The 21,263-nt window shown below is 46.8% G+C and overlaps 1 protein-coding gene across 4 annotated transcripts in view; it reads left to right on the top strand.

The window, feature by feature from the left end:
• The window catches only part of ACSF2 (acyl-CoA synthetase family member 2), a 131,621-nt gene that overhangs the window by 103,439 nt on the left and 6,919 nt on the right, over positions 1 to 21,263 (top strand). For all 4 annotated transcript variants that reach the window (XR_004540863.1, XR_004540862.1, XM_033960851.1 and 1 more), the window contains exons 11-15: positions 7,588 to 7,695; positions 9,754 to 9,905; positions 11,542 to 11,683; positions 15,094 to 15,204; positions 20,493 to 20,561. Coding sequence is in view for 2 of the 4 variants with exons in the window: in XM_033960851.1 (XP_033816742.1) it covers positions 7,588 to 7,695; positions 9,754 to 9,905; positions 11,542 to 11,683; positions 15,094 to 15,204; positions 20,493 to 20,561 (582 nt within the window). In the remaining 2 variants the exon portion in view is untranslated. The remainder of the gene's footprint in view (positions 1 to 7,587; positions 7,696 to 9,753; positions 9,906 to 11,541; positions 11,684 to 15,093; positions 15,205 to 20,492; positions 20,562 to 21,263) is intronic.

The raw sequence follows: 21,263 nt of genomic DNA, 5'->3' as shown, positions 1-21,263 counted from the left end.
CTGACCCTCCTCCCTACCATCTCAGTCGATTATCCACAAGTGCTAAAAAAAAATGTGTTAATTAATCATATTAATTCCTCTATTTCATATGCAAAAAACCTTTTTTGTTATGTGAGAACGCAACACTTATCTTAGTGGAACCAGCCACCACCAGCGCTGATGTATCAATACAAACTCCTCAACACCTGTTGGTAAGAGGCGTTTCAATCCAACGCGGATCTTCCTCGGGGGATTGAAAAAAAGTGACTGACTTTTCATCTAAATTACCCACACATACATTTTCCTATACAGTTTAATTTGGATAAGATGGAATTTTAGGTCTAATAATAATAATAATAATAACTTTATTTTTCTATACCGTCACAGTCGAATGACTTCTAGACAGTTCACATTGAAGAATACAAGAAGTGAGGGTACAACTTTTACATAAACTAAACTAAACTAAACCTTAGGTTGTATACCGCGCCATCTCCCCAAGCATAGAGCTCGGCACAGTTTACAGGGTTAGGTTGAAAAGGAGCTACAATGAAGGGTTATAGGAAAGGAGCTAGGAAGATAAAGAACCAAAGAGCGGGAAGTGTTAGATTTTTGAAAAGAGCCAAGTTTTCAGGTGTTTGCGGAAGGATTGGAGGGAACTTGAAACTCTGAGCGGGGATGTGAGGTTATTCCAAAGTTCTGTGGTTCTAAAGGGGAGGGATGTTCCTAGTTTTCCTACGCGGGATATACCTTTTGTAGAGGGGAATGATAGTTTCAATTTTTGGGAGGATCTAGTGGAATTAAGGTTAGAGGAATTCTGGAAGAGTGGGATAACATAAGAAATAGATAAAAGGGAAATGTGAAACTTAAGTAAACTTAGTAAACTTAAGTAGGTTAGTAATCTTAAGTAAACTTAGTAGGTTAGTACTGTGTGCCCAACCGGTCCCAGTTGGTATAACTATTCTGTTGTAAATATTAAGCTTAGTAGGCAGAGAGCTGTTGTTGCAGCTGAAATTTTCTTGTTTACTACATTGGACTTAAACTGCCCTAATGAGTAGTTTCAGGGAAGGCTTTCCTGCAGCGCTGGCATGGTGCATGTCCTGTAGGCAGCATGCCCGTCCCTGTGGGTGGAGGAGAGGAGTCTTTGTTTTTGCAGTTCTTGTTTGTATTCCTGCTCCTTGCTGAGCAGCTGACGGCATCTCATATTTGCTTAATAAATTTCACAGTCTGCTTCTTGAATGAGGACAATTTGGTCGCTGATTTGGGAAGAGAGAGAGGCTTCCTAAGTTCACTGCCCGCCGGAGCCATAGTAGTGAATGAAAGAAGGAAAGGGCCAGTGTTTCAGTAGCTTTCTTTGCTTATCTTAGAGCCTTTGCAAGTTACGGATGTGAGACTGGAAGTCGCCGATCTTGGCTTCTAGGGCTGTGTTTCTCAGCTCAGTCCTGGAGTACCCCCTGTGCCAGTCAGGTTTTCAGGATATCCACAATGAATATGCATAAACTTGATTTGCATACCCTGCCTCCGTTCTATGCAAATTTCTTTCATGCATATTCACTGTGGATATCCTGAAAACCTGACTGGCACAGGGGTATTCCAGGACTGAGTTGAGAAACACTGTTCTAGGGTACAGGCTCAGGGATTCGTTGGAAGGCTGCTGAAGGGCCTTTGGCTAGGAGCTAGTCTTTAAGCAAAGAAGAAAGTTCCATATTTACTCATCTGCTTTCCACCTGCTGTTACAGCTGATTCTTCCAGGTTTCCCCTATAGCAGGGGTGTCTAAGTCCCTCCTCAAGGGCCGCAATCCAGTCAGGTTTTCAGGATTTCCCCAATGAATATGCATGAGATCTATTTGCATGCACTGCTTTCATTGTATGCTAATAGATCTCATGCATATTCATTGGGGAAATCCTGAAAACCCGACTGGATTGCAGCCCTCGAGGAGGGACTTTTACACCCCTGCCCTATAGGGTTACCATAAGGCTCTAGAACAGTGGTTCTCAACCCTGTCCTGGGGGACCCCCAGCCAGTCGGGTTTTCAAGATATCCCTAATGAATATGCATGAGAGAGATTTGCATTTAATTGAAGTGACAAATATGCAAATCTCTCTCATGCATATTCATTAGGGATATCTTGAAAACCCGACTGGCTGGGGGTCACCCAGGACAGGGTTGAGAACCACTGCTCTAGAAAAAGGAGGACTGTCCTCCCTTTTCTGGAGCCATATGGTAACCCTATTCCCCTATCGCTACAGTTGAGAGGAAGGGGCCCTAGAGTTCTTCAGTGGCAGCTTCTTGTATTCGTTTTTCCAGTTATTTCTCACATCCTGTCATTAACGTGGTAAGGCAATTACCTTCTGGGCCAACAATGGATAGGGGAAATTCCAGACTGGAGCCTTGACAAATATTATATATTATTTTAGTGTCGCTTTGGGAAGGGCTGGCTCTAAGATAATCACCATGCAACGGGAGATCTGAAATGGCCATTTTTCCCTTCCCTTGACTGGCAGCAGCTCCAACACAGCTTTCTCTCCCGTGGAGGTGGTTCCATCTCAGCACCCCCTTCTTTCTTCCTCAGCCTAGTAGCATGTGCCTCTCCTCCAGCACTCTTATCACCCTTTCACCCCCAGCCCCACACCACCACGGACCCCTCTCTCTCCTCATAACAGTTACTTCACCAAAAGAACAAAATGTGTGGTTTTTATTTTTTTGCTCATTGCCAGTTAATAACATGGGATGTGTCTTTGAAAACCATCACAAGGTAGCACCACAGTTTGACTCTTTTTCCTCTTTCATCCATTTCATTGCCATCTGGATCTTCACTGCAGATTGAATTCTCAAGTAAAGTTTTGGGTGTCATTATAGACTCAACACTTTCATTCAATGACCATCTTAATCCTCTGGTTAAAAGAAGCTTCTTTAGTCTCCATATGCTGAGGAAAGTGAGATCCTGCTTCCACCAACAGCATTTTGCTGTCCTCGTACAATCAATCATTCTTTCGAGTTGGATTATTGTAATTCGGTCTACCTAAGTCTAACCAAGAAAAGCCTTCAAAGACTGATTCAGAATACTGCAGCTAGGTTGATCTTTGCAAAAAACAAATATGATCATGTTTCCCCGCTTTTGTTAAAACTTCACTGGCTCCCAGTAATCTCTAGGGTTTACTTTAAATGTGCCTGCCTTACATTTAAGATCTTGCATGGCACTCTTCCCCCTTTAATTCCTCTATCCTGGAACTCTGTGAGACCTGATATTACCAGATCTATCCAAAAGCTTAAATTATCTTCCCCTCGTTAAAAGGCGTTATCTATATTGGAAAATTAGAGAAATCTCTTTAAAATTACTAATCTAATCTAATCTTCATTTTATATACCGAATCTTCCTAAGGAGCTCGACTCGGTTTACAGTTCGTTAAAAAATGAAACATAACAAGTAAAAACTGTGGGATAAAAACAGAAATTGGTTAGATTAGATGAATGGAAAAAGATCTCATGCATATTCATTGGGGAAATCCTGAAAACCCGACTGGATTGCGGCCCTCGAGGAGGGACTTTGAGATCCCTGAAAAGGAATTTCCACTAAGAGGATTCAAAGAGTCAAAATAGTCCATGAAGGAGTTTGAAAACCACACATGCACACTTGAACTGTATCCTATGATGGACCGGAAGCCAATGGAGTTTTCTCAGCAACGGGGAAACATGGTCGTACTTTCTCTTTCCAAAAAATAAGTCTGGCCGCTGTATTCTGTATTAACTGAGACGATCTAAACTGCCCTGTTTAATACCCAAATAAATAGAATTAACAGTAGTCCAATTGGGCCAACACAGTGGATTGTACCAGCTTTGGAATAACTTTCCTGTCCAGCTGCGTAATTTGGGCTCTTTCCAGTTATTTCGAAAACATCTGAAAACGTGGCTATTGTCAAAAAATGTAAAATTCCACTTCTCTCTACATCAGGGGTGTCAAAGTCCCTCCTCGAGGGCCGTAATCCAGTCGGGTTTTCAGGATTTCCCCAATGAATATGCATTGAAAGCATTGCATGCACATAGATCTCATGCATATTCATTGGGGAAATCCTGAAAACTGGATTCCGGCCCTCGAGGACCGACTTTGACACCTGTGCCCTATAGGGTTACCATATGGTTCCAGAAAAAGGAGGACGGATTGAGACATCTGGATTTTTTCTTCCATTGCTTTCAGTAGAAGTAAAACCCAGATGTCTCAATCCATCTTCCTTTTTCTGGAGCCATATGGTAACCCTACAACAGGGGTGTCAAAGTCCCTCCTGGAGGGCCGCAATCCAGTTGGGTTTTCAGGATTTCCCCAATGAGATCTATTTGCATGCACTGCTTTCATTGTATGCTAATAGATCTCATGCATATTCATTGGGGGGAAATCCTGAAAACCCGACTGGATTACGGCCCTCTAGGAGGGACTTTGACACCCCTGCCCTACAAGATGCCTAATGACAAAACTGAAAACAGTCACAGCTGCCAACCTACCCAGCTCCAGGAGGAAGATATTTGTTCACTCCTGGTTTTGCAGACCCTGATTCTACTCAGTGAAATCAGTGTTCCAGTCCCATAAGGCATCTGGATAGGGTTGTCAGATCTCCAGGACTGGCCTAAAATCTTCCTCCTGAATCTGGGTAACTTAGCAGCTCTCCGTCAATTTTGTTTTTTTTAAATACAGCCTGTGACGTCTCTCCTTTTCCTTTCCATTCCCATTATCCGTCTTCAGCCGCATACTTGTGCTTTGAGTTGAAAGAGTCTTCACGTTGGGTCATGAGATCACCGTGGTGAACCTGGAGGCATTTTCTGAGGTGCCGAAAAAGTCACAGCCGTCTGTTGCATGCCTCATCCATCAGCCCTGCACCAATCTCACAGTAGCAGTGAAGCTAAGCGCCAGGCAAATATACAGAAACCACAAGAATGCAGAATGGCTTGGAAAAGGAGGCAAACACTGGGGTCTCGTTAACACAGAAGTTTTTAATTCTCTGCATCTTGGATGTGTCTGTAGACCTTGAGTTAAGACTATGCTTCTGGATAGGTCCATTTGCAAAGGATCATTTTTTGGCATACCTGGTTGAGGGACATTTGGGGTGTTGGGTGCGGGAGATCTTACTGGTTCATCTTTGGAAGGACAGACAGTTTTTGGCAACGTTCAGTTTTACTTGGAAAAAAGTAAAATTTGTATCCACTAAATCAGGGGTAGGGAACTCCAGTCCTCGAGAGCCGTATTCCAGTCGGGTTTTCAGGATTTCCCCAATGAATATGCATTGAAAGCAGTGCATGCAAATAGACCTCATGCATATTCATTGAAGAAATCCTGAAAACCTGACTGGAATATGGCTCTTGAGGACCGGAGTTCCCTACCCCTGCACTAAATGAATCTGTCCTGGATTATTTGATTGTAATTGGTGGTTACTGTATTGAAAATTACTGGAGAGAAATGGGATTTCAGAGAAGGATCACTGCACGGGGACATTTGCCATTTAAACACATGCTTAGATCCTGTGTAAACATAATAATATAGTAGATGATGGCAGATGAAGCCCCACAAGATCCATTCAGTCACCAACAAGGTAGCCAGAGCCACATCCATCACTCCTTGCAGGTTATACTGGAGTTGACATTAAAGCCCACTCCAGCCTATCTCAATCCGTCTTTTCCTAATCAGGACACACTGTAGAAATCAGCCCAGTGCTGATCTCACTTAACTAGTGGAATTGCTGTCTGAGCACCATTTTGTTTTGCCCCACCGCCTCCTTAAGTAGGTTTACCGGATTTCTTATCCAGGAAAAGAGGATACGTGGCCCTGCCCTTTTCCACCCTCAGCCCTGCCCTGTTCTGCCCCATTCTACCTCCAGCCACGCCCCCTCATCACCTTTCCCAAGGTCAGGGCTGCATCTGGAGAGCAGGGGTGAGGCCAGTGATGGGGAGGAGGGTCTGTTCTTAGGGTTACCAGACATCCAGACATGTCCTCCTCGTTCGGGTTTTGAAAAGCCTCCTCAAATTGCATTGGGCAGGGAGGAAGTCCGCTCATGTGATGTCATCACGTGGTAACCGCCTGCACAGACTCCTCCCCGCCTGACAAGAGAAGGCAGCGGGGGTGAAGCTAGGGCAGGACTGGGGATGTGATAAGGGTGTTACAGGGTGGGGATGGGCGGGAATGGGCAGGCCTGGGGGCGTGTCTAGGGGGGTCCAGATTTTCCCATTGGAAAATCTGGCAACCGGTTACCAGACGTCCGTATATCCCGGACATGACTTCCTTTTGGGGACATGTCTGGGGGACCGGATGGCTTTTCAAAACCCGGCACTTTGTCCGGGTTTTGAAAAGCCTCCTCAAGTTGCATTTGGCAGGTAGGAAGTCCGTGCATGCAATGCGCATGATGTCATCACGTGGTATCCGCGCCTGAGCAGACTCCTCCCTGGCTGACAAGAGCAGGCAGCGGGGGCGGGGCTAGGGTGGGACTGGGGGCGGGATTAGAGTGTTACAAGGCGGGGGTGGGTGGAACTGGGTGGGCCTAGGGGGCGTGTCTAGGGGAGGTCCGGATTTTCCGGAAAAGACTTCATTTGGAATATTGTGTTCAATTCTGGAGACCACATTACCGGAAAGATGTGCTGAGAATGGAGTCGGTTCAGCGGATGGCCACCAGGATGGTCTCGGGGCTCAAAGATCTTCCGTATGAAGTAAGGCTGAATAAATTGCAGCTGTACTCACTTGAAGAACGAAGAGAGAGAGGGGACATGATTGAGACATTTAAATATATCACGGGTCGTATCGAGGTGGAAGAGGATATCTTCCGTCTTATGGGACCTTCTTCCACCAGAGGGCATCCGCTGAAAATCAGGGGAGGGAAATTTCATGGTGACTCCAGAAAGTATTTCTTCACTGAGAGGGTGGTCGATCATTGGAATGAACTCCCACGGCAGGTGATTGAGGCCAACAGCGTGGCAGATTTAAAAAATAAATGGGATATTCATGTGGGATCTCTAATGAGGTAAGGGCAGGGGGTGAGCAAAATCAAGGAGAAGGGTCACTAGAGTGGGCAGACTTGATGGGCTTTGGCCCTTTTCTGCCGTCATTTTTCTATGTTTCTATTCTAATACAATGAGGAAGAAGACACTCCGAGGCTTGAACTATCAGGATAAACGTGGCATGATCAGGTTCTGCGTGCCACGACTGGCTTTTGTCAGGTGCATGTTTCTCTGTTGGGTTGCTCAGAATCTCCGGGAAGTCTTTGCACCATGATCTTATCTAGTCTGTGCTCTAAACGGACTTTGTGCTTCCGCTCAGCTGACTTCAAACCAGCTTCAGTTTTTAAAAAAAAACTTTAGCACATCCACATGCAAAAGGAGGCACATTTTTAGCTGCCTAAAATACGCAAGAAGGTTTATAACATGCATAAAAAAAGGATACATTCCAGCTCTGCTGTGGATTAATGCACATGAGTTGAATTATTAGGAGTCCATCGGTTTACATGTCCTTCTGAGGCCTTGACTGTACAGTACAATGTCATCAGAGCAGTATTTAATGTTTGGAAACAGCTGCACTAAACCAAGCTCTTTGCTTTTATAAAGGTTTTGATTTTTTCTTTTTCTCCTTGGGTCAGGTGGCCTATGGCACCACAGAGAACAGTCCTGTCACCTTTCTCAGCTTTCCATTTGATGCCATAAACCGGAAACTGAACACAGTTGGGCACATCCTTCCCCACACTGAGGTGAGACTTCTTTCATAGTGTGCTGAAGTTCTCTAGAGGGTTTGGAAAGAGATTACATTCTTAACCTGCCTTGAGGCACTGGGGCTGGAAGACTTTTGAGGCCCTCTCACCCCTCCACAGCTCAGCTGATCTGATTTCTCTCCCCCCCCCCTTCATCCTTGAAAAAAAAGTGAGGGCCTGACAGACCCCACTCTGACTCCTAGAAGGACCAAGAGCTGATGATCAGCAAGATCCGCCTTTATCCTACCACCCTATAAGCAAAGACCAGGTAACCAGCTGGGCCCCCTCTCCTAGGGTTACCAGACTGTCCGGGCTCCCGGATGGACTTTCCAAACCTGGCATTTGTCTGGGTTTTGGAGAGCCCCGATGAGCTCCAGCCACATCTGGAGGGCCTCTGAGCGTGCACGGATAATGTCACACACATCTGCACATGCTTCAGGCCCTCCTGAAGTGGCTGGAACTCGTCCGGAAGAAGAGAGGAGGCTATGGGGGTGGGGCTTGGGGGTGGAACTGGCGGGGCTGGAGGTGGAACTGGGCGGGGCTGGAGTCATGTCTGGCATTTCCCAGAGAAAAAAAATTGGTAACCATGGTGCTCAATCCTTCTGTTGTGCAAACACTGTTTTCCCCCATTCTCCTCTTTCCCAGACAATTGCCTGGGCCCAGCCCCTCCTTATTCTCTCCTTTCATTACCCCTCCCCTCATCCACCCCTCCCTCCTTAATAGATTTTCACCCTCAACCTCTTTGCATCCCTCACCCCTCCTCCTCCACTCCAATTCAGGAACAGCTGCCAGAATTTGAATGAATTATTTCAATTTCATGTTCTGTTTCCAATGGCGTCGTGAAGATAGGAGGTGCCCCCCATCCTCCTTTCCAACCCTCTGCTCCTTCTGCACCCCTATGCCATACTTGCACCCTTCCCTTCCCACCCCTGTACCTCTTTAAATCTTCGCCAGCATGAGCATCTTCTCTGGCCTACTGCTCGTCTGGCTTTCCCTCTGATGTCACTTCCTGGCCCCATGACCCGGAAGTGATTTCCAAGGAAACAAGGCCTGTGTGAGCAGTAGGCTAGAGTAGTTGCTCGCACTGATGAAGATTTTAAAGAGGTACAGGGGCGGGGAAGGGAAGGAGTGGGCATGGCGTGGGGGGGGCGGAGAACTGAGGTGCTGGTCCACCCCCATGCCCCCCTTACAGTCTGTTCCTGTACTGTGGCACTGCACATTGATTCCTAGATAAGGTTACCAGATATGGCCAAGAAAAAAAATAAGGACATTTGGCCCTACCCTGTTCCCCCCCAGCCCCGCCCCCACACAAACCTCATCTCTTCTCCTTTCCTGAGTCCAGGACACATCTGGAGGGACTCCGAGCAAGCAATACAATGATGTCACATGCATGCGCGTGACATCGTGTCGCCTCTGCACATGCTCGGAGGCCCTCCAGACATGGCCCTGCGTTCAGGGGCCTACCAAAACCTAGTCAAACTGCCGAGTTTTGGAAAATCCATCCAGACAGTATTCCTGGACATCTGCTAACCCTACTCTTACGGACTGAGACGCAGTTGACCAGACTCCTGTGCTGCTTTCATTCTCATAAGAAGACCGTGGGAGTTGAAGCACTCTTTGACTCCTGATCTCTGAGAGTTACACATGATATTACCAGGGAGGAACAGAGCAAAGAAGCTATTTGGGTTCTAGGAAGTCTAAACCCGAACGTATAGTAGTCAGTGGGGCCTGTCACAGTGCAGCAGCAGCTAGGGCTGGAAGGTAATCTGGGCCAGTGGAGTCCCTACAAATTCAGGCCCCACAGACCCATGCTTAGATGCTTTGAGTCTAGAGCAGGGGTGGGCAACTCCGGTCCTCGAGGGCCGGAATCCAGTCAGGCTTTCAGGATTCCCCCAATGAATAGGCATTGAAAGCAGTGCATGCAAATAGATCTCATGCATATTCATTGAGGAAATCCTGAAAGCCCGACTGGATTCCGGCCCTCAAGGACCGGAGTTGCCTATGTCTGGTCTAGAGCCTGCTGTTTTCTTCCCCTTTACCTCTTGTCTTCTTTCGCAGGCAAAGGTCGTGAGCACAGAAACCGGCCAGACTCTGCCTTTGAACACGTCTGGAGAACTCGTGATTCGGGGCTACTGCGTGATGTTGAGTTACTGGAACGATGAAGAGAAAACCAAAGAGGTGATTGGTCCGGATAAGTGGTACAAGACTGGGTGAGTATTTTATGCTTTACTGTCAGCAGAGGACCTGTATTTCTTTTCATAGAAGGGTAAAATGACTAGAGGAACCAAGGGATACTGTACATTTGGGGCTTGGTTGTAGAACAGTCGGACAATGAATGAGACGTGGAAGGAGGTGAGGTTGGATGAGCTCAATAAGGAATGGGCGTATATTCTGGCTTCCTGCTTTGTATTTGTAACCTGAATTGGCTACTCAGAGCCAGGATGCTGGCTCTTGATGGGCTTGACATGGGGACAAATTTGTCCCTGCCCCCACGGGATCTCGATATCCTTGTCCCTGCCCCTTCCTGCAAGATCTGCCCTCATCTGCACAAGCCTCGAACACTTTAAAATCATCCATGTTCAAGGCTTGTGCGGTTAAGACAGAGCTTGCAGGAATGGGACAGGGACAGAACTTGCGGGGACGAAACGGGGATATTAATATTCCGCAGGGACGGTAACAAATTTGTCCTCATATCATTCTCTCTGAGTATGACACATCTTATGTTCATGTATTAGGAGAACAGGACACACTGGTGCTCAGGATTCAAGTAAAGTAGTAAACTGATAAGAATTGGTAAAGGTTAATAATAATAATAATAATTTTATTTCTTATATACCGCTATACCCTAAGTTCGAAGCGGTTTACAGTGGAGTCGTGTCTAGAGAGAGTACAGTGTTAACAGTAGGATACAGGGTGATACAGTGAGCAGGTACTGGGTGATTACAGTAAGGTACGAGATATTAACACGAAAAAACAGTTACAGTATGTTTACAATGAGGTACAGGGTACTGGGTGTTTACAATAAGGTACAAGATATCAACAAGAGAACAGTTACAGGATGTTTACATTAAGATACAGGAAGTACCAAGTGAGCGGGTACTGGGGTGATTACAGTAGGTTCAAGATAACAAGATAACAAGATAGCAAGAGAATAGTTACAGGATGTTTACAACCAGATACAGGATGTTATACTAAGTTATAGGATGATACAATATGAACAGTTACAAGGGATCAGTGCTATTTACAGCTAGATATATATGATGAGCGTGAGAGAGGTACAGCATTAAACGTTGGGGGAGGGGAAAAGGAGGGGGAGGACTTTTGAGGCGGTTTATAATTGGTAGGGGGAGAGTTTAGGTGGTGTTGAAGAGGCGGGTTTTCAGAGATTTTCTGAAGTCCGCATACGATGTGGCTTTGAGTATAGGTTTTGCTAGCCATGGGTTCAGTTGGGCTGCCTGGAAAGAAAGCATTCTGTTTAGGTACTTCTCGTAGTGACATGATTTCAGAGATGGGTAAGTAAAGAGATTTGTTCTTACCCATGAGAGAGATTTGCATACCTGTCACTTCCATTATATGCAAATCTCTCTCATGCATATTCATTAGGGATATCTTGAAAACCTGACTGGCTGGGGGTCCCCCAGGACAGGTTTGGGAACCACTGAGGTATTGGAATAAAAGAAACAGAGGCATTTTAGCACAGCTGTGCAAAACTCACCTTCTGTGATGTGATTTATTTTGGAGGGTAGAGGAATGGTAGAGGTGGATGAGGGGTGAGGGGGGTGGGCTGCGAACCGAGGGAACAGAAGACAGGCAGGCTCTGCATATCAATGAGTTTTCTGATTTCAGAGACATTGCTACCTTGGATGAGTATGGATATTGTAAGATTGTTGGACGCTGCAAAGACATGATTATCCGAGGAGGCGAGAACATTTATCCAGCAGAAGTAGAACAATTTCTCCATACACACCCGAGCATCCAGGAGGCTCAGGTAAGCAAGCAGCGGAAGGTGGAGGCTTTAGTAATGAGGAGAAACTGCAGGGCAGGGCTTCTGGGCTGCCCTTCAGGGACTTTTCTTTTGAGTAGCGCAGTTTTTGATCAGTTGCTCCCATGTGTTTTTTTCCCTGCAGGGCCAGTGCTAGACACACTGGGGCTGTGCCCTTCCTTGATCTTAAATCCTCCCTCTGTTCCCCCTCAGTCTGGTTCCTCTACACTTCTTCAAGCCAAGTACCACCTAGATCGAAAAATTTTCACTCGAGTATCCCTGTCCTCTGAGCAGCAGGGATTGTTGTTTGTGGGGTTTCCCTAACTTCAACTGCAACTCCAAAACTCCCCCACAGTCTCTTTTCAGTCCAATTTCTGGTTCTTTGTCTCAAGGTCCCATGTCAGATTCAGTGGGATCCGGAAGGTTCGCCCCCCACATTTTGCCCCCAGACACATTTCGCCCCCACACATTTCGCCCCCACACATTTCGCCCCCCGGATGTTTTGCCCCCACACATTTCGCCCCCGCACATTTCGCCCCTGAGCGTTGGATTATGACCCCCATCTTCTTTCTTCCTCCCTCCCCCCCCCAACGCGGGACCCTGTGGCACCATCAGCTCTTACTCCCTCTAACGCCGGCCCTGCAGCTCCGGACTTCCCCACACCTGCTCTTCCCCCCCCCCGATCACTATTATTTTAAATGTTATGGCAGCCACGGCGCTGTATCCATCGGAGGAGACTTCTAACCTCGGCCATGAAGTTGCTGTTGCAGGAAGAGTTCCGGGGCAGGCCGAGGTTAGAAGTCTTCTCCGATGGATACAGCGCCGTGGCTGCCATAACATTTAAAATAATAGTGATCGGGGGGGGGGGGGGGGAGAGAGCAGGTGTGGGGAAGTCCGGAGCTGCAGGGCCGACATTAGAGGCAGTGAGAACAGCCAGCTGTGCACTTTGAATTTGTAGCCTGCCGACGTGTCGGCAAAGAAATCGCCTGCGAGAGGAATAGTCTGACACTCAGGGGCGAAATGTGCGGGGGCGAAATGTGTGGGGGCGAAACATCCGGGGGGCGAAATGTGCGGGGGGCGAAATGTGTGGGGGCGAAACATCCGGGGGGCGAAATGTGCGGGGGCGAAATGTGAGGGGCGAATTGCTGGGGGAGAAATGTGGGGGGGCGAAACTTCCGTGAACCAAATTCAGTGGAATAGCAACCTCGTGGAGTTGAAGGGAAATCCCATAGGCTCCAAGCCTGGAGTCCCCCTAAGCCAGGGCTCAACAAACCCCCTAGGTTTTCTACCCTGAATGTTCCCACTTGTAGCCCTTCTTTCTCTCCCCCACCAGGATCCAGCCAGCCTTTCTCTTCCTCTGCCAATCTCCACTCTTCTAAATCCAACTACCCTCCCTCTCCCACAAACTCCCTCCTCTAACTTGGCTTGTAGCAACGCTGGCAGCAGTGGCAGCGATTAAAATACACTGCTCTGACCAGTGTCGGGGCCTTCCAGACCCCTTAGAACCGTCCCCCAGGCCCACCCAGATCTACCCACCCCACCCCAGTCATGCCCCCAATCCCATACTAGCCATGCCCCAGGCATTGCCCTCCTGCTCGATGGCGATTTTGAGGGAGGCTTTTCAAAATTCAGACAAAGTGCTGGGTTTTGAAAAGCTGTCCGGACCCTCCCGGACATGTCCTCAAAAGGAGAAAACCGGACATCTGGCAACCCTATCTATAGTGTCTCTGTAGGATGTCCTTCCACAGACTCATCACAAAGGAATCCCTTCTCTTTGTGCTTAAGTTACTGGTTGGTGCTTCTCTTTGTCATAAGTCATGTTGTCAAGTTCACTCCTCTGTTCTGTTCTGAAATTAGGCAGAGGGGTGGATACGACTTCTAACTTTCAAATACACTTTACACGAGGACAATAATTTCAGTCTCAAGGGAGTCTTCAACTCGGACAAAACCAAGGCCCAAAGGCTGAGCACTAAAATAAATAAATAAATACTCCGCCATTCAAAAATCCACAGAGAAATACAAAATCCACACCACGCTCTCAGAGTCTCTGGCTTTATTAAGATGGGACTTGAGAAAATCCACTGCTTATTCCTAGGATAAGAAGCCTAAAATCTGTTTTACTTTTTTGGAATCTTGCCGGGTGCTTGTGACCTGGATTGGCTACCGTTGAAAACAGGATACTGGTAGGGTTACCAGTCCTGGGGTCCAGACGGCTTTTCAAAACCCGGGTTTTGAAAAGCTTCCTCGAAATTGCATTGGGCAGGAGGGCATCCATGCATGCGCAGATGCCCTCCTGCCTGACAAGATCAGGCAGCAGGGGGGGAGGGGAGAGTGGGGCGGAGTTAGGGCGGGACTGGGACATAACGGGCAGGGATGGAGCTGGGCGGGCATGGGGGCGGGTCTAGGGGGTCTGGATTTTACTAAAGTAAAATCTGGTAACCCTAAATACTGGGCTTAATGGATCTGCAGTGTGGCCCAGTACAGCAATGCTTACTTTATGTTATAAGGGGTTAGGTAGAATTAGTGCTGCCATCCCAGCTAGGAATGCTGTATAACAGTGTCTCTCAAACTTTTTTAGCTCCAGCACACTAAGGGCTCCTTTTACTAAGGTGCGCTAGGACTTTAATGCGTGGAATAGCGCGTGTGCTAAAAACGCTAGCGCACCTTAGTAAAAGGAGCCCTAAATGGAGCAAATGTTTTTGCAGCACATTATAACTGATATTATAAAATTGCAAAACTAGTAAAAAGTTACATTTGAAAATTATTTATTTAAAGTTCTTTAAGCTTATGTATGGCTAATTGTAACAGCAGTGAAACTAAAGTAGATAGAATAGAATTGCTAATCAATGTGATAGATGTGCTTGTTTTTGAGTGCAAATGAAGTCGAAGCGCAGCTCGATAGTCGACAATCACACACGCACTTCATCATCTGCAGTCATTCTTTTTTTTTTTCAAAAGATTTCTGTCAGAGCTGAAAGTCCAAGTTCACAAAGATAAGAAGATTCAAACAGTAACAAAGATTGCTTAGTTGCTCAAGTTAGGATAACTACGGCATGAAAAAGAATCAATGATGTTTGCCTGGGCAGTTGTATCCTCACGCACACAGACACTCATAACATTAACAGACTCTTGCGTACACGATATACACGTCGTCTATTCTAGTGTATACTTATGGAGGGAATTTATAAAAATAAAGTAAAATTCTGGAATCTCTCACACCCGGAATCTCTTTGGGGCACACCACTGTGACGTGGCACACAGTTTGAGAGACGCTGCTGTATTAGCACCATCTCTCTACACAAAGTTAGCAGGGTCCTGTAGCCAGGGATGTACTGCGGTAATAGAAGATCCTAAAAGGATCCTGATGTGTTGCGCATCTATAATGTCACCCTCCTTCTCCCCGTCTGTCGTTTTAGGTGATCGGTGTGAAAGACCCCAAAATGGGAGAGGAGGTCTGTGCCTGTATCCGACTGAACACCGACAAGGAATGCACAGCTGAGGATATCAAAGCATTCTGCAAAGGAAAAGTATGTCTTCCTCCCCTCCCCCAATCATTTCTGCTATGAGAGACACAAGGAGACAACAAGGCCAGCCCCAGAGGAGCCACATTCCATCCAACTGGGATTGGTCAGAGATGTCATGTGATTATCATTCAGCATTCCACCCGAGTCCACCAGGCATCGTATACTAACTTCTATACTGCCTGGATTCAGTGGCGTAGTAAGGGGGGGCAGTCTGCCCTGAGCGCCATGTTTGTGGGGGTGCTGGCACCCCTCTTCCTCATCACCCTCACCCCCCCTCTTCCCATTCCTCCCCTCCACACATGCACCCCCTTCCCTTCCCCCATACTTCTAGTTGAAGTCATTTGCAGCGGTCAATAACGTGCTATTCGAGACCCCTGTGGCTCTCCCGCTGACGTCACTTCCAGGTGTCACACATAGGGGTCGCAAGGAGCACATTGTTGACCACCACGAGCAACAACTTCAACTACAGCTACAAGGGAGCGCCTCTCACCACTGCCTGGATTTCCTGGAAAGAACAGCTTTAGAGTGATTTATCGGTCAGTGGTCCAAAAGAATATTACCTGTATTAATTGGCCGTCTGAAAACTGCTGTGACCGAGTCTGCAGTAGACATGTGGATGTACATTAAGTCTATGTGTATTTTTCAAGCAAATTCCTGCCTCTGCACAAAGCAGGTAAAACTTACTGCCATTCTGAATCTGCTCCAAGATTCAAAGCAAAAGTAAGAGTGTACAGTTCTCCTTCAATATTCGCGGCCCGCAAATATTAAAAAGACCGCGAATAATATTCGGGCCGGTTCTGACCCACCCCCTGCCTTCCCCCGGAATCCCGGACTTTACCTTAAGCCCTCTGAGACTCCCCGTAACCTTACTTGGTGGTCTAGCGGGCTTTCAGGGCAGGAGCAATCTTCCTACGTTCCTGCCCCGTGCAGATCGCTCGCAGGAAATGGCTGCCATGAGCTCCCATCGTAGTCTCGAGAGACGATGGGAGCTCACGGCAGCCATTTTCTATGAGTGATCTCCACGGGGCAGCAGTGTAGGAAGATCGCTCCTGCCCTGAAAGCCTGCTAGACCACCTGGTAAGGTTACGGGGAATCTCAGAGGGCTTAAAAATAGCCCAAAAAATTAAAATCGAAATAAAAACAAATAACCAAATCCGCGGATACTGAAACCGTGGATTCGGAGGGAGAAGTGTAGTTCTCTGTCTGAAAATTAGTGCAAAGCCCAGGGGTGAAAAGTATGGCTGAACTTTGTTTCAGTGGAGACAGGTTGAAAATTTCCCTCATCATTTTATATTCATTATATAGGCAGCATTCTCTGCCTGTGAATTGTAGAGATTGAAAAAAAAAAAATAAAAATGCAGAGACAGTCTATTGCAGTGTTTTTCAACCTTTTTACACCTATGGACCAGTAGAAATAAAAGAATTATTCTGTGGACCGGCATCGGTCCGTAGACCGGCGGTTGAAGAACACTGGGCTAAGTCGTGGGCCAGACCCCACCCATCTCTACCCAATCTCCACCCCAGACCCCACCCTCATAATAGTACTAATTGCACCTTGCACGTCTCGTGCCTCATCTGGAAGCCTTCCCTCTGACGTTGCAATGTCAGAGAGAAGGCTTCCGGTTCAGGCGCAGGACGCGCGTAGGAGCCGCTGCCCGTGGCTTTGTGCACTGAAACAGTGAGGAAGAGGGAGCTGGCTCAAAAATAATGCCGCATCGATCGCACCGTGGACCGGCGTTTGAAGAACACTGTTTTGGGCCTGATGCACGTGCTGGCCCTGTGGACCGGCAGGAAATTTCTGTGGACCGTCACTGGTCCATGAACCGGTGGTTGAAGAACACTGGTCTATTGCACAATGAAGGCAAGGACCAGCTGGCCCATCCAGTCTGCCTAGCAAGTTTCTCCAGTTATGAACTTTGATGAATGACCATTTCTATGGCTGTCACATTTTCTCTGAAATGTGGAAAAGTAGAAACACAGAGAAAAGGGTTCATAGCAGCAGATGTTTATAGCTACAAAATGTACAAAAAAAAACATACCAAGATATAAGTTTCAAGTTTCAAGTTTATTAGGTTTTAATATACCGACCATCAAATAAATATCTGGCCGGTGTACATTACAGTAAAATTTTAAAAAAGAAGAGAAGTTAATATATTCTATATTTAGAGGACAAACTGTGTATATTAAAACATAGACTAGACAAACTTGATTGTGAGGGAAGGGGTTGATGGTAGGGTAAAGTTACAATGTTGAGAGAAAAGGGAGAGAGAGGGGATGGGAAAAAAAAACATTAGGGTGGGGAAAAGTCTTTGAAGTAATTTTTTTTTTTTTTTTTGAAGTTAAATAATTAAAAAATAACTGAGGAATAGATACTAAACTGAAATAAATGCATCACGGAATAGAAAAGTCTTTAGGCCAATCTTAAATTTATCCAGTTGTTGTTCGTCACGAAGAGGTTGGTACCTCGGTTTACGAGCATAATTCGTTCCAGAAGCATGCTCGTAAACCAAAATACTCGTATATCAAAGTGAGTTTCCCCATAGGAAATAATGGAAACTCGCATTGATACGTTCCCCCCCCCAAGGCCAGCGGCGCTGCTCCCCCCCCCCTCCATGTGAACCGGCACCCCCCGCCCGAACGACTTGAACTTACCCCCCTGTCTGGCACCGGCACGCAGCCCACAGGACGTGCCGGTGCCACTAGAAGATCTTCCTGCCTCAGCGAGATGGAGAAAAAGAAGGCCTTGAGCATCCGCAGATGCATGCTCAAGGCTGGCAGAGGCAGGAAGATCTTCTAGTGGCACCGGCATGTCCTGTGGGCTGCGTGCCGGTGCCAGACAGGGGGGGGCTAAGTTCAAGCTGTTCGGGCGGGGGGTGCTGGTTCGAGCGGGGGGGGGGTGCCTTTGCGAGCGGGGGAAGCGATGCCGGTTATCGGGGGAGTGCTCGCAAATCGAGTCAACACTCGGTTTGCGAGACAAGTTTTGCGAGAATGTTTTGCTCGTCTTGCAAAACACTCGCAAACCGGGTTACTCGCAAACCGAGGTTTGACTGTAATATTTAATGTAAACCCCCCCCCTTTACTAAACCGCGATAGTGGTTTTGCGCTATGAGTGTTGAGAGCAGCGCAGAGCCGCTAAAAACTGCTATCACAGTTTAGAAAAAGTGTGTGTGTGGTGGGGGGGAGGGTGGATATTGATTTACACTCACCCCTCACTGATTAATGATCTAATCCCTTACCCACTGAAACAGGACTCAGGCCCTGATGCTCTAAAATCGCTATTAAAATTCTGTGGGTCTCTGTGGTGCCGGTCTATTGTCCAATCTGGAAACAACAATCGATGTTCAAACAGCTTTGCATGCAAATGAGGTTCGCAGAGGGCCCTAGGAATCCCATCCAATCAGTTGTTGGAGAAAGTGACTGACACAAGCAGAATAGTCCATTGGAAAGAGGCATAAATGTGCATATATGAGTGTCAATCATAGGCGTGCTTTATAGGAGCGCATCATAGGCGCACGTCATAAGGGGAGGGGCAAAATGTGAAAACATTTTTTTTAATGCTGCTTTGTCGTGACAAGTGCTCCCCTCGTGCAACCAGCAGCATCCCCTCTCCAAATATGATGAACTTCTACCTCACATGCAATGGGCAGCCTAAGCTTTGACACATGCGGCTGAGATGTGCCTTCAGCACACGCACCTGAGCCGCGTTTTTAACAGTACTGGCGCCCCCGGACCAGCCGCTAATTTTGGAGAGATAAAACGTTGGCGCATCGTTTTGTGCATCAACAGGCGATGTCAGATCATCGCCGGGAGTGCTAGTTATAATATTAATGACCTCATTTTACTACGTTACATATCAGAGTTGGAGGCTGCTAGGAAGCTCAGAAAAGAACGTGGGGAGCAGTGGCGTAGTAAGGGGAGACGTGGGGGGGTGCTCCCCGGGCGCCATCGTGGTGAGGGTGCAGGCACCTGTTCTCTCCGCCCTCCCGCTCCTTCCCCATCCCCACTGCCACACGTGCATGCCACTTCCCTTCCCCCGTACTTCTGTAACGTTCCTGGCGCAAGCAGAAACCCCCAACCTGCTGTAGCGCCAGCATCAACTCTGATATCACTTCCTGGACCCGTGCCGAGGAAGTGACGTCAGAGGAAGAGATGACGCTGGTGCGACAGCAGCTTGGGGGGTTGCTGCTCAATCCAGGAACATTCCAGAAGTATGGGGGAAGGGAAGCGGCCCATGCACGGCAGGAGGGGGGCAGGGAAGGAGCGTGTGGAGGTGGGGGGACGGAGAAGTGGGCAGGGGAGGGGCACCACCGCCCCGGACACCTCTCACCCTTGCTACGCCACTGGCGGTGAGCCATTATGTGCATCGGTAGGTAAAATACTTTGACGCTAAAAAGTGAGAATCTGATTTCGCATCAGTCTTTAAAGGCACGGTAAGTTTAGAGCAGTGGTCTCAAACTCGTGGCCCAGGGGCCACATGCAGCCCGCCAGGTACTATTTTGAGGCCCTCTGTATGTTTATCATAATCACAAAAGTGAAATAAAACAGTTTCTTGAACATATGTCTCTTTAGCTATAAATTACAATATTATTAAGACTTAGCCAAAAGGAAAGATTTATAAACTATAAAGAGTTTTACCTCTTGCAAAATTGTCATTTCTTTAATAAGACATTAACTCTTTTTTCTGAGGCCCTCCAAGTACCTACAAATCCAAAATGCGGCCCTGCAAAGGGTTTGAGTTTGAGACCACTGGTTTAGAGCATCTGGGCCTCAGTCATTAAAGCAGGGTTTCTTAATTCAGTCCTTGGGACACATTCAGCTAGTCAAGTTTTCAGGATATCTCCAATGAACATGCGTGAGAGAAATCTGCTTGCCTCCACTGTATATAGATTTCTCTCATGCATATTCATGGTGAGGGTTATGTAAATTTATTGGAGATATCCTGAAAACCTGACTGGCCAGGTGTGTCCGAAGGGCCGAGTTGAGAAATCCTGACATAAAGCAATAATAACCCATGGCGGTTTTCGACCCAGTCTTCAGGACACCCACAATAATCATGCACGAGATAAAATCTGCATTGTTTGCAAATCTCTCCTGTGCATATTCATTGGAGATATCCTGACAATCTGACTGGCGGGGCATGTCCCAAAGACTGGGTTGAGAACCCCTGACTTAAGAGCTTAAGGTCAGATTGATTCAAAGTACAAGTTACCATTATCTTTCTCTGTTTGGGCATCTGCTGAATGTGGTCTCAGATTAGTTTTTGATTTCTTCCCGTCTTCTGTATTTTCCAGATCTCCCATTTCAAGATACCACGTTACATAGTTTTTATGAAAGAATTTCCTCTCACTGTCTCTGGCAAGGTGAGTCTACAGCCAGGGTGTTATTTGGTAAGTGGGAATTGGCAAGGAAAAGAGACAAATCATTGTGGAGAAGATGCGGTATATAAACCTAAGGCTTAGTTTAGTTTAGTCATTAAGGTAGGCCAGGGATTCCCAAACCTGTCCTGGAAGATCCCCAGCTAGTCAGTTTTTCAGAATATCCACAATGCATGCAAATCTCTCTTATGAGTATTTATTGTGGATATAGGAGCCAATGTTTCAAAATGATTGGGGGTGCTCAAGTCCCATTTCTTCTCAAACAGTGCAAAATATAGACAGCAGCTGTAAATTCTCAAAACCCGTCATATTTCAGTCACTAAACTGAAAATAAAATCATTTTTCCTACCCTTGTTGTCTGGTGATTTGATGTTTCTAATCATCTTTTCCTAGTCTCTGGTTGAAATTCCTTCTGCCTGTGCTTTTAACTGTATTTTCAGGGCCTTCTTATCCATTTGCTGTTTTTCTCTCCTTCATTTTCTGCCCTACAGCCATCTTTGGCATTAACTTTTAATATTCTACTTTCTTCAAATTTTCTGCTTCCTTCTGAAATCTATCTACTGTTCCATGTCTTCCCTTCCCATCTATCCACGTACACCATTTCCTCCCTCTCTCTGTCCTTCCCCTTTCCTCTATCCATGTGCACCATCCCCTCCCTCTTTCTCCCTTATTCTCATCTTTTCTTAA

This window comes from Geotrypetes seraphini, chromosome 10 (genome assembly GCF_902459505.1).
Source record: "Geotrypetes seraphini chromosome 10, aGeoSer1.1, whole genome shotgun sequence".
Taxonomy (NCBI): Eukaryota; Metazoa; Chordata; class Amphibia; order Gymnophiona; family Dermophiidae; genus Geotrypetes; species Geotrypetes seraphini.
The sequence above is the reverse complement of the archived record's forward strand: the minus strand, read 5'-3'. Positions and strand labels throughout refer to the sequence as shown.